The 17,107-nt window shown below is 44.2% G+C and overlaps 1 protein-coding gene across 4 annotated transcripts in view; it reads left to right on the top strand.

Annotated features, from left to right (window-relative positions):
- The first annotated feature begins 2,018 nt into the window (after positions 1 to 2,018).
- CUNH11orf24 (chromosome unknown C11orf24 homolog) overlaps positions 2,019 to 17,107 on the top strand; it is a 37,125-nt gene continuing 22,036 nt past the window's right edge. Inside the window, exons 1-3 of one of the 4 annotated variants that reach the window (XM_085298445.1) lie at positions 2,019 to 2,277; positions 3,764 to 3,886; positions 6,037 to 6,168. In XM_085298445.1, the coding sequence (XP_085154571.1) occupies positions 6,088 to 6,168 (81 nt within the window). In that variant the 5' untranslated portion in view covers positions 2,019 to 2,277; positions 3,764 to 3,886; positions 6,037 to 6,087. Of the gene's footprint in view, positions 2,278 to 2,712; positions 2,792 to 3,151; positions 3,333 to 3,763; positions 3,887 to 6,036; positions 6,169 to 17,107 lie in introns of those variants that run through there. The other 3 variants (XM_085298444.1, XM_085298446.1, XM_085298447.1) reach the window with 3 other exon arrangements.

The following is a 17,107-nucleotide window of genomic DNA, read 5'->3' as shown; positions in this document are numbered from 1 at the left end:
TCAGGGTGAGGGCCTGTTTTGCCACTTAAGTAAAAATGTCATTACRACACAGGGCTGGGAGGTTCAACCTTCCACTTGTTTTAAGGGACTTAGTTACACCTTTTCTTAAATGTAACAGGAGTAACGTGACTGGTCCTGGCATTGCATCCACGGGCTAGGTTTATTTGAATAGCCCAGAAGAGCAATATTCTGTCTTCTAATCACCATCGGTTCTTAAAACAGAAATGTAGTGTTTCTTAAACACAGATTTGCCTTTTGGTGTCCAGCTCAGGCAGTGCAAAATCCCTGAAGGGGTTAATGTCTGGGACATAGCTTAAGTTTACTGGAGCCATTTCTGTTTAAACCAATATCCTAAAATCTCCTTTACTGCACCTCCAGCCCAATCCCCTTTGATGGCATTTCATTACATCCCATAATCTCTGCTCTCTTGACAATTTAGAATAAATACAAACCAACTGAAAGATCAACATTGGTTTAGCCCTCATTTATATTCTATGAAAACCTGCTATTGCCAGCATGTCTTATCACCCCAGCTTTTCACAGGAGGCATGTAGAGTTGCAAAGATCTGTAARCACATTTCAAAATAATGCCCTTTGGGCTATTCAAAGGGGAACAGCATGAACGACAGACGCTCCCTGTGCATCATAGAGAAAGAGGTGAGAAGGGTGCTTTTGTGCCATTACATTCTCTTTGTTTGCTTGATCTCAGTTCTTCCCAGTACCTGTATTTTTCCCAGACTTCAGTTTCACACCTGGGCTTTTCCATACATATTTTCATTTTTTTTCTCCTGCAACCTTTTTCCCCAGGCATGTGCTTGTTCCCCACTACCCTGACCCTTAGGGCCATCTGCCCTCCTGCTTGCTTACATTATTTGCTGTGTTGTTGTGCTTGGTCCTGTCAGATAATCTGTCCTACTGTACACAATCCTTCCGCCCCTTTCAGCTGTCTCTTCTAATTCTCTTGAACTGTGCAGCTTCTCCCTTCCTTCCCCCCTTCTCTGGGAAGGAGGGGGGGAATACTCCAGTAGATGTCACTATCTTACATGAATGATGGAATGATATATTGATTTGATATATAGACAGATAAATACAGACACACACACTTTAAATTAAGGTCTTACTATGTAATGCTGACCAGCTCTCCATTTTTTTCTACTTTTAATTAACTGTCATTGCAGGATATCAGCTCTGCCTCCTCCTCATTGCTCATTTCTAAAAGCAAATTTGTGTTCTAAAATTACATAGGAATGTGTGAATGATTTCAGCATCACTTTCATCTATGGCCAGACTAGCAGTAGCAGCTGAAATCCTTATGTGATCTGAGGTGACAAGGGCTTCTTCTTCACCTCTTTGATGTCACCATCACTATATAAAGCATCTCATAATATGGACTATGCATGTGTGCCCAAAGGTGTTTGCTACACCTCGAAGACTTGTCCCTTTGGCCATCTGCAAATAACCCTCTGGAGCTGAATGCAGGAGATGACATGCTTGTTCTAAAACGGGCCTCTAGGGCTTGAAGTCTTCTGGCTTAAAGTCCTAAAGTCCCACATGTTATAGCATTTCCTGAAGTCAGGCCCCCTGCTTCAGAATCCTGCTCAGACAACATACGTACATATATGTATACGTGTGTGTATACATAAAATGGCATATGGATCTGTATATGYATGCATATATACACAGCAGTTCATGACAGTGCATGAAAGGCTTGAAGCTCCACTGCTGCTAGCGTTTTGCCCAATTATACACCAAAGCAGCTGTAGATAGGTGGTGTGCAAACTTTTGGTAGAAACAGAGGCAGCATGAAGTAAATTCATTAAAAACAGCAAAATAGTCAATAAGGAGCTGATTCATGCTGTTTAATTCAGCAGCACTCTCCATTTAAACAGTGCTGTTGCCATGGATTAGGTCTACTAAACCAGATTCGCATAGTTTAAGGATTATGTGAGAAAAGTTATGTCTGGGTTAGAGTGGAGTATTTGGTAATTTGTGCTTAACTAGGGCATCTATCGCTGGCAGGCCTTGGCAGCAAGAAGCCATTACCTTGTGTGTTCTGCTATGATTAAACGACCTTAAGGAGAGAGAAGCGCCCTCATCTGACTACGCCTTTTCGCCTTCCAAGAACTGCCCAGCRTATCTTAGACTGAGTGGTGCTGAACATCAGGAACCTCAAGGCCCCGTCTCGGGTCATTTACACATAGTGACAGCGAASAGATTCTCCCGCAAGTAAGGAGGATCTCAGTAGTGTCTGAAGTGCTGTGAAGTAGCGAGACTGAGGTGAGCTATTTAACCTGTCCGCAGGCTGTAGAAAAATAAAGCGGTAAGAGCCCTGCGCGGACGCGACCCTCCCCCCCACCGCGGCGGCGGCGGCSGCCGTTGGTGACGTGCTCCAACGGCTCCTGCCGGGGGGGTGGGGCTTGGGGCGCCCCCAGGCACCGCCCTCCCCRTTCACCTCAAGCTCCGCCCCCGCGGCGCACGCCACTTCCGCCAGGCTGCCCCCCCCCTCCTCCCCGCCGCGTCGGTATTTCCGGGGCGCGGGGCTGAGCGCGCCGCTCTGCGCACGGGGACGCCCCGCCTCCGGCGCGGCGGGAGGGGGCGGGGCTCGGAGCGCGGGGAGGAGGGGAGGGCGTGTCCGGGGCGGGGCGGGAGGCGGGCGGGCCAACCAGCGGCGGCGGGGGGCGGGCCCGGGGGCGGCGCGCGGCCGTGGCATGTGGCGGGGCGCTGCGCGGCCGCTCTCCTCCCTGCGGGCCGCGCCAGCACCGGGCGTGCGGCTGCCGCCGCCGCCGCCGGGGTAAGCGCCTCTCCCGCTCCGCCCGGGGGCCGCTCTTGGCAGGGCGCCCCCGCGTTGTGAGCGCGGGCGGCGGCAGCGGGCGGCGGCGGGCCCCGTGTCCCGGGAAGTTTTGAGTGGGGGAGCAGCGGGCGGTGGGAGCGAAGCGTCGCGGCCCGGCCCGGTCTCGCGGGACGTGGCAGGTTTCCCCCCGCCGAGCAGCGCTGCCGGTGACCCCGAGCCAGTGCCGGAGTGGCGGCGTCTTGCCCTCGCGCGTTCCTGCCCGCGGTGCAGTGCGACGTGCGCGTGTGGGTGGTTTTATTTTGGGGGAATCCTTAGCCGCGCTGCCTGCAGCGTAACCGCTTTAGCGCCTGTTTGCAGGGCCCAGCGGGCTGGCAGCAGTAGGACGCGTTTCTAGGAGTACCTGACAGTCGGTGCGTGCTGGAGGTCTGAAGTTGCACGTAAAGGAAATCTTTTTTTAGGAGAAGCTCTGYGTTGGTAATACATAGCTCATAAACAGAAGTTCATCTAGCTTTACTCCTAGCTGTGGCTTTTGCTGTTCAAGGTACCTGTTAGTTTTACAGTGAATTTTATTTCTTTTACTTTGTTATAGATCACTCTCAAACTATGGTGTCTGTAGCAGATCACGCCTACAAAAGACTTTGCATGTGTTTAAAAACAATAAAAACTGCTTGTGTCTAAATACATAGTTTAGAGAGTATAATATTGAGTTTACCCTTGTAAAAGATGTCCCAATTTGCATGATATTGTACAGATACTTTTCATCTTATCATACCCAAAGTAAAGGTTTTCAGTAGATTAGTTGACTGCGATTGTGCTGCCGTGGACGTGCAGCTGGATTCCAATAAATACTGTTCTCTAATCAAGCTCTGCAGTATTAGCACCTTGTGGGGACTGTCGTGTGGTTCCTGTTCTGGTAGATTCAGTGAATCCTTCAACATCTGCCTCTACTCTCTCCCAAACTTTCTCTTCTAGGATTGGCAAAGAAAAGCCCTGTCTCGGGAACCTTTCAAGTAAGGTGCCTTGATGTCCCGTGTGGTAGCTGAATGAATCCCTGCCAGGCTTGACCATGCAAGAGCACTCCTGCTTCCTGATAAAGTGAGTTAACTGACTGCTTCCTGGAGGAACCAACCCTTTCTCCCTACAGAAATACTAACTCCTCACCTTGAGCTAAGTTACTGCCTTGCTGAGAGAGGTAAACTCAGGGACACTGAGTATTTGCTGTCCCTTTGACTCTTGGCAGTTTTGTGGCTGTTAAGCAGCTTTGAAAATTAAGCTATAGGAAGCATTTGATCACCTAGTGCGCATCTATCACAAATACTTGTATTTCTGTTCTAATCATACTTTATCCACTGTAATCATCCATTACTCTATATGTTAATGTGCTCCATTACATAGTAATGGCAGCTTTACAAGTGATCTGTCCATTTTTATTAGACTTCACGTCTATAGTAGATTAAGGTGTTTGCTTTGCATGTCTGCTGCTTGACTCTAGTTTAAAAAATRCACCTCTTCTGTGTTTTTCTGAGGGAAGTTTCAGGCTACATGCATCTTAACACATTGGTGCAGACATCTTCATTTTTTTATTTTAATTGTAAATTCCCTGCTGGACTTACAAAAACCATCTGCCAGAAAACAGATTTTGCATCTGGTTATCTGCTATTGAAATGCGACCTGCAGCCTTTGCCTTCTAAATTAAGTCTCCTGGCACAGACTTTTCAAAGGCAATGGAAGTAATTTGCAGATGAGATCTCAAGCTTCAGTGATGAAAAGCATCCATGTTGAAGGCCTGATAATGCATTTATAATCTCTGACTGCATAACCTGGATTATAGGGCATGTGCACTTTTAAATGTAACAACTGTACTGACTACCTTTTCAAGGGAAACAGTTGCAGGGACATCTAGGAATGGAGATGCTTGTGTTTTAAGCAATGYGTCTTAGAAATGTCTAAGAAATGCCTGAAGGAATTGGGAAGACTTTATTTGTTTAGATAGTTTTTCTTRCTTCTTTTTATTTTACAAAGGCAGAGACAAAACTTTTCTCCRTGAAGCTTTAAGCATACAATTTTGCTGGCATCTCCGATCGCTCTGACACCAAGTAAAACCATAGTGTTCAACTGAGCACGTTCTGTATAATGTCATCCACACTTGAAACCATTAAATATATTGAAAGCTCTATAGAGCAGATCCAGCAGGAATTTATGCCACTGYATTTACAGTGATATATTATGGGAGAGCTGGACATGAGAGGAATGAACCTGTTATTCCACTGTGCACTCACAACCAGAGGAGCAGGTGTATTCATCTGCTGCTTCATCTTGGTTGATGTGCATGAGCTGGGCTTGGAGCAGTGGTATGCTTATTGTTCTGAGCAATGACACAGGTGGAGGGGTGTCTTGCAYGTGTATTTTCTCACAGCCCTAATCTGCATGGATATGGTAAACAGCCACACTCAACTCCTGCTCTGACGTGTTACTAAATTGGAGGCCTGCTCCCAGAGCTGGGCACCACTTGTGAATGTGTTCAGATACTGCTTGCGTCTGTTCTCGCTTTATCCTTCCCCTTTAATTGTTGCTTTACATTTGATACAAACTTCTGATAGCCAGAGCAAGTATGCACTGGGAAAGCTGAAGGGAGAAAGTGGTCAATTAGCCAGTGCTTGCATGCAGATCCTCAGCTGCTGTGAATTGTTACAGCTCCCTTGCACAGCAATGGCAGTCTACACCATCTGAGTGTCTGCCCTTTGAAGTATTTAAATCAAGATCAGATGTCTTTCTGAAAGAGATGTTCATCCCTATTAACATACAACTGGAGCAGAATTCATTTGTGTGGTGGGTAAGATATACCCCCATACCCACTGACTAATTGCTGGGTGAAACTCCATGGCTCGGGCTGCACAGGAAGCCAAGCTAGATGATCTCTATGGCTTTTTTCTTCCTCCTACCTTTAAAGATCTGTGACTCTAAACCATAAACATGGGGCCAATGAGAGGTAATTCTGTACGAGAAAATGGTTCACAACAGTACGGATAGTCAGGGAAAAGCTGCAATACTCTAGCTGCAGGCTGAACTTTGCAGTTACTGTCCTCCTGCCAGCCTGCTGTGGCTGAGGAGCAGGTATGCTTTCTCTCATGGGGCTTGGGAAGGGGCAGCAGGTGAAGAGCGGGAAAGGCAGTATCGCTATTGCACGTGCTGTTGCTGGATGCCATCTGTGTGCTCTAGCTTAGTGTGTTTGCTTCCCTTCCCAGCTCCCAGTCCACCCGCAGGTGCAAATCTTTGTCATATCCACTCTGTCAATAATGCCCAGCCAGTCTGAGTCTAGAATAACTCCTAAAGGACTGTTGACCTTGTTGGCTGAGAAGCCAACAAAACTTCTAAAGGTAAGCTGTGATGTTCCTTTAGACCTTTTGCTTTGGAGTGTATGGAGTTTGCAAGTGCTTATAATAAATTAATTCCTTCTGTAAATGTTGTTCCCTTGGGCTGAAGTTACTATTTCCTTTCTGTGAATCAGACTCATGGGAATCAGTGRAGCTCGTAAAGCTGGCGAGTTTGAYTGCTGAAGTGTAAGTGTGTTACTGGCTCTGCAGGGACAGTAGCAAGGCTGAAAATGAATGCAGGTAGAAGCTAGCTGTATACATTGGAAACATCAGTCTCGGTTCCTGTAGCTTTTGACTGCTGCTGACCTGCAAGAAGGTCGCTGTGATAAGTTGCCCTTTTCTGGATGAAATGCTGCATCTTCAGTGTGTTGCAGAGGCCTCCTCTCTTAAGGACTGTCTGCATCAAAGTAAGGGTCCCAGGGTGGCTTTTTCTTGCTGAGAGTCACAAATTTATGAGCTGTGGTTTTGGCTATGTCACCATCTTTCTTTTTTTTTTGTRACCTTTAATCAGTGAGCATATTGTTCCCCAACAAATTTGCTGTGACTTCAGAAGTTCCTGCATCTCTGCTTGTGATGTATTCAGTGCTGTTTGGTGGTGTGGTGGGCTGGATCAGAACAATGTTCTAACTTAAAAATACACTCTTCTTTTTTTTCCTTCCTCCCATTACGGTATGTTCCTCTGAACCGTTAATCCAGGCCCTGTCAGCATAAGCAGGTGTCAGGAACTACAAAAGTGGGTTTTAATGTTCAGTGAAACTATGTTTTCACCTCATTGGTATGTAGAGAGGAGCTAGTACTTAACTGCTTGTTCTTGTGCTGCCTGGCTTCCTCCTTCAGTTCTTTAGGCTTGTTCTTGGAAACTCCGTGTTTAGCTGATAGCATTGCTTTGTTTCTATTGCAATTATCACTGAAATGATTTGCATCCAAAAATGACTGGAGAAAATTCCAGCATAGCTTCCAAAAGTTCTGGCGGTCTTCTGTCCCCTTTGCTGGCTTTGTTTTTCTTTGCCGTTGGTARCAATGCTTCAGAGATCAGATCATGCATTCTCAGTGCTCCGAACCAGAGGTGTTGCTACACTGGCACTGAGCTGATGCTGTGCGGTGTCGTCTGGTGGAATGGYGTTGAAATGCACTGCTGTGCCGTAGCTCCTACCACCTCGGCCATGGCTGCATTGCCATGGTGGGAGAACCAGTCTCTGAATGCACATTGCGTAATGGACTATGCGTGGAATAAAAGACAGTGTGTGAGACTGGCTTTTCCATCGCGTTCTTTCCTCTCAGTTCAAATGAAAACTTGTTGAGCACTTGCAAAGTACATTGAGCACTTTCTTCTTTATTCATTGTTCTGGTAGGACAATGTGGTGTAAAGGAAGGAACAAGGCAGAGCGCCAAATRCAAATTCTCAGTTTGGTTCTCATACTGAAGTGCCAAGCAAGCCAGGCTGGGATGCTTCCACTTCATCTTTTTGACAAAGTCTACATTTAACTTTTCCCCCTTAGACTGACAACCTCTGTACTATCCTAGCCAGGTAAGCAGCTGAGAAGATTGTTTAATGAAGTATGGGAATTATTCTACGCTATTGTGATAGCTGAATCTGAAGGGTGCTCTCCTGTTTGGCCTAAGGAGTTAGCTATAGCTTTTTAGGTAATTTGCAGCAGGAAAAAATGAAGTGCAGGGGCAAAGAGTTTGAGGAGCAGTGGCAGAAAATGCAGTTTTTATACTGTTGGATCGATGTCTTTGTCACTCAGTGTCACTGTCAGAGAGAAGATGGAGAAGATCCTGCTTCTTCTGCACTGGAGGGATGGGCAGTTTGCAGCCTGCTGGACCATACCTGATATGTGTGGTGGGACTTTGTAGTCCAGTGGCACATCTCATCACATCTATCTGAGGAACCAGCTGAGGTTTGGGTATGATCCTCCATCTGGAAAGGAAGTTGGATCTAGACAGCCGGTGCTAGTTGTAGTCATAAGCTCCATTTATCTCTGTACTTTAATACAGCTCCGACCTTTGAGGGGTGTTAGCTGAGCCTGTGTCCTGTAAAGGATGCCTGAGCTGTGCTCTGCTCTTAGTAGATGTGGCTGAGGAGGACTGTGTTACCTGCCTTGGCTTGCTGTTGCTTATTGCTGACTTTGAACTTATTTTGCGTCTGACTTCCTTTGATTTTTGTAATTGGCCAACCCTCACAGCTAGTTTCTTTATTCCCTAACTTTACAGAAAAGGCAGGGGAGATTACCTGTGCCAAAGGACCTCTTTCCCCTGCCCCCTTCCTTTCTTAAGACATTCAACAAGCCCTYTTCACAACCATCACTGCTTCTGCTAATGATAAACCTCTTGCCGTTGCCTTTCAGGTATGTGTGTATTGCAGTGAGGCAGCAGTATGGCAGTCCCTGTGGGTTGCACGAAGTGATGCAAGTCGGAGTCCTGCTGCTGCTCTTCCTTCTTCCTTCCCCTCCTAAATGGGAGGGACTGTCCACCCCTGCCACAGACCCAATACATTTGTCTACTTTAACTTGATTGAGATCAGGGAGTAYGTCTGTGTATGCATGCCAAGTTGGGCAGAAAGAGACCACAGTCCTTACTGAGCCCTTTAGGTGTACTACTGTGTAGTACAAGGCCTAACAGTGAGGATTCACCTGGCTGGGTAGACACRAGATGCATCTCTGCACCTTGTGGAGGAGGATGGTGTTGGGGTTGCCTTTCCTGGCGTCCAGCTGACTTGGTGCCAGGCTTTGCTGAACTGCTATAGAAGCAGTTTTTAAACTGTGTGAGCACATACGTCTGAGAGAGGTGCACTGGTTTTAAGCTTGCTTTGAGGTGGGGCRGGGAGGARGAGGGAGAAAATGTAATTTGATGAAATGAATAAATATTTGCATTGAATTTTGTGTACACATTTAGGGTAGTTTTATGTTTGCTTAGCTTGGGGAGAATTTGCACCGCTTTAAAGCTGTGCTTAAATCCACTTAAGCTAAACCAGTACAACTTTTGTGTGGAGACCAGGCTGAAATCTCATTAATTTTAATAGGATTAAGCATGTTCTTTTTGCTGAGTCTTCTCCTCTATCTTTCTTTGTCTGTCTTCTCTGTRTTATCCTGAAAGCAGGATAAACCTTTCCTCCATCTCTCTGTGAAAATGCTTTGAAAGTCTCAGAGGAGTGTTTTTCTGGTTGTATACAATAATATTTTACATGTTTCYCCCCATTCTCCATGCTTTCAGCTGTAGCCCTTCTGTATCCAGGCTTATATTGCTTTTTGTTTCYCTTAAAAGCCCAATAATTCCCTCTTTCCACAAGAAAACAGTTACAGATGTTTGCCTGTTAAATTTCCACCCTCAAAATGATTTTTTAATTTTTTTGCTCCATCTGGGCTGATCTGAAACTGCTGTGGAACAAGGGAAGTCTTGTAGAAGGGAACAGGAACTGGGTATGTRCAGATGGATGAGGGCAGAACTTGTCTCTGTTGATGAACAAGACCTTTAATCACAAACAGGCAAGAAAGCACCTGGTAAGAGTGTTACTGATTGTAAACTAGTTGAAGGGAAATAAATATTGGGTCTGGTTGAAATCAATCAGCTGTTAATTGGCAAACAGGTTACTTTATGCATTTTTTGCTGCCTCTGTCCTCTTTGTTTCCTGACTTCTCCTTTTACRTTATCCCCTGGATGCTATTCACCGCTAATTTTTCTTTGTATGTGCATGGGATTTATGTTTAGTTATGCAAACACTCTCTTCCCCTTCTTCCTTGGAAACAATAAACCCCACGGCAGTGTGGATTTTTTTTGTTTGTTTTTTGTGGATGTTCCTGAGGTGGATTTAATGACATTCTTAGTAAGTACRTGCCTTCCTGTGAAAAGTAGACTGTCTTGTAGCTCAGGCACTAAACCTGTGTTTCAGGAAGTATGATTCTAGTTTCCAGCTTTGACCAGCTCTTCCTATAAACCATGGGAAAATCRCTTGGTCTTCTCATGCCTCCTTTTCCCCACTACACCTTGTTGTGTTGGACTGATGCCCTGTCTTGTTATGGACTGACCTGGGTTACAAAGATTACACTGTATATCTGTGTCAGCAAATCTGCCTGGTGGAAATGTTTACATTATCATCCTTATCTTTCTTGGTGGCATCGTTAAACACCTTCTCTCTCTGACAGAAGTTGTATTGGCAGTAGCATCTGGACCTAATTTCCCATGTCTAATTAACGAGTGGAGCATGCAAAAATATCATGGAACTAAAACTCTCCCATTTTTACCTAAAGACTTCCAGGAAATTGACTTTAAGTGGATTAAGAGTGGGAGTTTCTGGTCGATGAGAGATGTCCTGTGATATGCCAGTGCAAAGAGCATACCCATGTAATCCTTAAATCTCTACCTGGGATCTTCTGGATGCTCGCTTAATTGTTAATTTCATGGTAAACCRTAAGCATTGCTCTAAACGCTTTTTTCCCTCCTTTCTTGGCTGTGTTGATCCAGGACTTTTCCAGCTGAGACCAGTTTTCTTTCAGGTTATCACTTCCTCCTGTTTCTAAAACCGTTCATATCCTAGCTGGTCTAAAAAGAAATCATTGTCGACAAGAATTTACAGTAACTTGTGTGAATTTTTGTGTGGGTTTTTGTCACTCCTTAACCTAAAGAAGCTTAATAAAGGAGCATCATGCTTCTCTGTATTTTCTTTTCTTTTCTTTCTCTCTTTTTTTTTTTTTAAAAAAAGGAAGTATACCTAGATTTCTTTCCTTTTCCTTAATTTTGTTAGGAAAATATCTCATTTGTGAACATGTGGAAAAGTGCTGGTCTGAATGTGAAAGCTTGATCAGCTTCAAAATGAGCAAACCAAGCATTTTTTTGSCATTGATCCTTTTTGTAAATGAATCCTGATCATCTGGAGTATTATGAAATGCATAAAACCTGTTTAATCTTTTCAGTTTCTTTTATGGTGGGGCTTTTGTGGAACCGGTCTCAGTAACTTCCTTGATTTTAGTAGACATGATGTAGCTTCTTTGTAATGCTTGTTTAGGCTTATGTAGGACTCTTAAGCCTGGTGTATCCTCAGATGCTTTCCATGCCTGGCAGAGTCTCTGCTTGCAGCAACAGCAGCTCCTGTATTTTCTCATTGTAGTACTGCTCTGCAGAGGTCTTTCAGGAACAAGAAGTTTAAGTGCTGTGAGTGGAGACTACCTAATGTTTTGTAGTGAGGTGCAGTACACGTCCTTGAACTTTGCAACTCTTCCTGACCATGCRTTTAAGCCCATGTGGCCATTGGTGCAGTCCATATGAGTTGTTCTTCATTTCTACATTTGTTGAAGCTTCTATTCTTAGGTCGTGACTTGTGTTTTCTAAGAAGAGTTGATGTATCTTTTAAATGCTGTTTAAAAAAAAAAAATAGTTTACCTGTTGTGAAGTTAAAATCCCTACAGAACTGAGACAGTCAGGAACTGTGAACAGGCAAACAGGAAAGAAAACTCTTGCAAAGTTACTCTGTTGCTTCTGCACAGAGTAATGATTCAAATTACCTGCTGCACAGGAAAAGATGCCTCTCTCCCCTCTGAGCTGGTGGCCTTGCAGGAGATGAGATAGATGCACATGTGATCACTGCAGTGCATGCCATGAGTTTCCATTATTAGCAAATCTCAGCACAGGAGCCGGCCTGCTGCAACTGCTTTAGTGTGTTCTTGCATGCTGTTGTGTTAAAAAGGGGTTACGCTTTCCCTTGCCTTGGCGTCCAGCTGAAACCGSTCTACTGCTAGGAGCTTGAAGAAGTTGACAAGTAAGTTGTGCTCGGAGGTGCCTGTAGGGAATCACTCAAGTGCCACACCTCTGCAAGAAGTTTTGATTTTTGTTACCTGAATTATATGTCTACACCATGGTTTCTGGGCCTTTATTATAAATACTGCAGTGGACACTGAGTCAACATCCTGTAGAACTTCATTATCAGTCAACTTGTTGTGCCATYTTAACAGACCGTAGGAGCATGAAACTATCTGTGTGCAATAACACCAAAGGTCTGTCTAGTCTAGTATTTGATCTTCAACAGCGATCACTAGTGGTGGCTAGAGACATCATGTCCAGACATTTGGTATCATAAGACCCTTTGGAATTCGGCTAAGAACCCACTGTCCTCTCACTGYTCCATTTCTTTAGAGATCTTTGTGTTTGTGTGTAATATCAGAGGCTCTAGCACAAGTCTCTGAAGTTCCACTGGTAGCCACTTGTCATTGTGAAAACTGACCATTTCTGATCTTATTTTCTATWCTTTTAACCTGTCATCAATCCATGTGAAAGCCTTTCTTTGTATCTAGCAGTATCTTGGTTTGCATTAGAGCTTTGAAGTATTCCCTCACCAAAAACACTTATAGAAATCCCGGCTTAATACATCATTCATGGATTTTGCCATGAATGGCTTCAAAGACTTCTTGGGTCTGAAAGGCAGTTTTCTTGCTACAAAAGCTGTGTTGGCTCTTCTTGAAGCCATGAAGCAAGGCAATATTCAGCACCAACAATTGTATCTTTTTCTCATTAGCTTGTTACAGTGTTTTTCAGGGGATAGCCTACAAATTGTATTTTCCTTGTGGATATGGCAGAGTCTGTGTGCTCTGACTGCAGCAACCATCTCTGAAACAGCAGACATGGCTGAAGTAGACACATGGGAGGGGTGGAGTGCATCACTGATCTTGTCTGGAGTACACCTGACTAGTAAGCATGTTCCAGGCAGCGAGGCCAGCAGGGCAGCTTGTCATGACTGATTATTGCTGAGTTTTTAACAGGGTGGAGCACTGACCCACAGCTGAAGGCAACTTTATGGGCCAGCGAGTGATTCATGTGTGTTGGCAGCATCTACTGTTGCTGTACCCTGATTCTGTGTGGGTTATTGTGCACCGGTGAGCCCAGGCTTTGCAAGGTGAAGGGAAGGCAGTGCTGCTGCATGTCGCCTTTGCACATTGCTRCTTCAGTGAGATGCCCAGGCTGAGTGACAAGGAGACCAATCCCAACTCTAATCCAGMAATTCAGTTACTGGATGCTGAACAGCACCCTGCATGTCCATGTAGGCCTGTTTCAGGTGGCATTTCACACTGGGATGTGTATGAAAGAAGAGYTAGAAAAAGTGTTGATTTGTTTCTTTTTTTCAAAAGCAGCAAAAAATTATTTTATGGCTTGCATATTAATGTGAAAATTAAGTGTACTGAACTTGCCAGCARTAACGTGACTGCATTTTATGCAGTTCACAGGTTGCACTGGTTCTGCTAGGCTTACTTCCATGTATTGAGTTAAACGTATGCTTCATGTGTTTGAAGAATTGGCACCCAAGGCGATACGCTGATGTGGAAAGAGCTGATAGTGTTCTGGGGCACTTGCTGCTTGAATTTTAAAGGAGCATGTGGCCTGAATGGAGCCTTAGCACACACTGCTTTTGTTACCAGCTGACTTCAAAAGCAGAAGTATAGAAGTTGGGTTGCATGGCACTGATTTTACTTTTCTCTTAGGCAGACGGCTTTTGACCCTGGTGTATTTATAAATTACCACTTGATGCACTTCCACCAGTTGCAAAGGGGACAGGAGTTTCTAGGCTTTAGAAATATTGTAACATCCGAAAGCCAGATTCGTGTGTTTTTTTGATTGCTACTTTGAAAGTTTGTCCTTGAAAATTGTAACTATGTCCACAGCTGMGTGTAAGACGCTTTGTTTGTAATGTTTGCTAAGTATATACCAGGTTGCGCTCAAGCATGCATGTTTGCGATTGCACCTGAGCAAGATGCAATGAAATCGGTTCAGTGACTGCACAGCTGTAACAGAATAGGATTTCATATGCTGATGACCCATTCTCATAGGGGATGTCTGGAAGACAAGGAGAATTTTAGAATTAAATACAAACAGAAAATCTGTTTTTTCTTTTTCTTTGCCTCTGCCTTGCTGCTGGAAGGTTTGAYATTATTAGTAAGTTCTTTCTTTCTCTGTGGTAGGTTCTCCAGTTGGTCTTTGACCTCTCTGAAACCAGAAACAGATGTCATACAAACTGTTGTGGAGTGGGCACGTTGTCCCCTAGGAACTGACTGGAAACTGCAAACCCTTGTGCTAAATGAGCTCTTAGGTTATTGTATGGCTTGGGACAAATTCATTTATTTGCAAAACCAAATTGAAAGCAGTTAGATTATATGTGCGGAGATTCCTTCTGGATTTAAAATATGTTGTCTGAGATTCACTAGGTATATACTGCAGTGCATTCAAGCATTCACATATGCAATTGCTACTGTGCAAGATGCAATGCATTTCATCCAATGAACATCCAGCAGTAACTGAGTGGATCTCATATGCTGATGATTTATCTTCATAAAGAGTGAATGAAGGAGAAAATCTCTAAATAAAATACATGCTGAAATTTGTCTTAGTATTTTCTGTAATATGAGGTGGTGGAGAGCCCACAGGCAATTTTATTGCACTTGTGTGTGTGTACCTGTCTTGTCACCTTAATAACAAGATGAAGAAAGTGAGTGAGCAAAGAAGAATTAGGTGTAAATAGCTTGATTGAGTTTTTTGCAAACTGAAGTACAAACCCTCTCACTAGACAAAAATAAAGATTTTGGTTTTGCACAAACATAAGATATCTTAACTTGACCATTTCTATCCCTGTGTTTCAGACCCTGTAAATGATCTCTGTTACAGCACCTTGGAGTGAGTTCATAATGCCAGTTTAAAGCTAACAGTTTTATTTCCTTGTGCTGCTTTATTAAAACACTGCATACCACTAATTTGTCCTTAGTCCACCTAACTGCTTCACTGCTGCTTGAAGAAATTTCTGTCTGAAGGATGGAAGGTGAATGCTTGCAAACGGGACATGTGCGCTGCCTTCTGACCGTTGTGTTCCAGAGGCATAGGGCGGTGTTAGGGATTCGTCTTCAGGGATTTGGTTTTCTTTTTTCCTCTCATTTTCTGGGAGGTTAATGCAAGAGAGCAGTGAAGGATTCTTATTGTACAGCACCTCTGCAAAATGATGACTGAAAAGGTGGACAAATAGTTTAAGTGGTTACAGATTGCTTGATGTTGTAGACATTGATATGTGGGAAGAGAGAACTTTCCATATTGCTCTATCAGTGCTAGAGGATTGGTAGGCAATAATATTCTGCCCATAATTCCTCTTCAGATGCCTGTCAGTTATGTAACATGGTGTGAACATTTAATCCTTACTGCAGGGCTCTTTTTCTGCTATGTTCTCTGCTTGGACAGATATACTTGATAGTGCAATTGAAATGAAAGTGCTCTCCTGTGAAGTGTCTCAAATGTCCAAGAAACTGAGTGCTAAGGAAGAGAACCTGATTGGGAACCTGATGGAGGTAGAAGTGCTGCTTTCTAGGGCAGATGAAGCCTTTAGTTTCTCCATACTTTCATGTGAAGCTTGTTTGAAAAAGGCTCACTCCAGTGAAGATCCTTCCATTGAATGCTGAAAGTACAGGTCTCCTGTTTGCTTGTTTTCATCTACTTTCTCAGGAAAATGAGTGAGTTTAAAGTATGAGCTGTCACAATAGCTTTGTTAAACCTTCCTGTGGGCACTTGTGTACTTTAATTCTGGGTGCAGCTGCCAGGGGAGATGGAGTCTCTCTATCCTTCTGCAGCTCTTCCATGCTCCCTTGTGGGAGACCTGTCCTCAGAGCCTGACGCTTTGTGKTAGCTGTGTTGAAGGGAGGGGGAACTTCCAGTAGCTGGAACAACAAGTGATGCGGGGAGGGTGAGAGAACAACACTGTCATTTTGTCTCAAATCTGAGACGTCTCTCTTCCAGCCGTGTTCTGCAGTTGTAATTCCCTGGAGTATAAAAAAAAAAAGSATCTTTGTTCTATGTTGATGGAATCTGTTGAGCTCTATTCATCTTGGTGATTGTTTATTTTAAAGATCAGACTCCTTCAAATGGGTAGTAGCTTTTAAAAAATGAACCCTCTTTTCATGGATGAGGAGGAAACAGTCAAACTCTGAAGCTGTAAAATTCTGCTGTGTTGAGGCAAAGCTTGTAAGGCAAAGTAATATCCTATATTTCGTGATGTGATATAGTTGGGAGAAGAGAGCAGGCAAGATTTGAGATATAGATTCTCTTCATATTCTGTTAATGTGCTGCTGGGTAAAAATTGAAGAACTGAGGTAAGCAAGGAGTCATCAAAGGGTGCTCTAGGAGGAAAGCTGTATTTGGACCCCGTCTGCCTACTAAAATACTGAGCACACCCCGTAAGAGAGATTATGGCTGAAATGCAGCTTTTCACTTCCATATGGTAGGAGTCAAACTGATGTCTKTAGTGGTTGCAGTAATCTCTTATGGTCAGCTGCTTGGCTGATTGTCTGTAGATGTCCATAGCATGCACGTGACCAACCCTGTGGAATGGCTTTGGTGTAGCAGAAGATGAATAAATAGAGCTGCTGAATTGGGCTTGGAAAGGGTCAGAAGAACCTGTTACTGTCTGTGCAGCTCCTCTTCCRTGAATAAAGGACTAGTACAAGGACCTTTTTTACTGGTAAGGTGTTAAGGAGCTTAGGTTCAGAGCAGCAGCAAGCCGCCGGTGCCCAGCACTGTCCTTCCTGCCTGTGTGATGAGCTCACCAGTATTGAGCTAGGCTGAAGAGATCAACAAGAACTGCATTCACTTCAAAAACTTGTCAGGGGTAGAATAAAGAGAGTGAGGGAGAGGAAAGGATGTTTTTCCTCTAGGTTTTGATGACTTCTAAGTTAAATTTAGGTTGGTGCATGGCTTGGAGAAGACTCTTGGCTCTGAAGAACCTACAGCTGGGCAGGCCAGCAAGGATTACAAGACCTGCTGTTGCATTTGGTTCTTTCTTTGTTTAGGAAAACCAGACTTGGCTAAGCTTCACCACCCACCCTGCACTGTGATTTCCACATCTTTCAATCTGTATAAATCACAAAGCAGGGAGGCATGTGGCCAGCAACCTTCATTTGTTATTGCTATAAATGTCTTCCCAACT

The sequence above is a fragment of the Rhea americana genome, unplaced genomic scaffold, assembly GCF_003343005.1.
Source record: "Rhea americana isolate MKP2758 unplaced genomic scaffold, rheAme1 scaffold_139, whole genome shotgun sequence".
Taxonomy (NCBI): domain Eukaryota; kingdom Metazoa; phylum Chordata; class Aves; order Rheiformes; family Rheidae; genus Rhea; species Rhea americana.
This window is presented reverse-complemented; position numbering and strand designations above follow the sequence as displayed.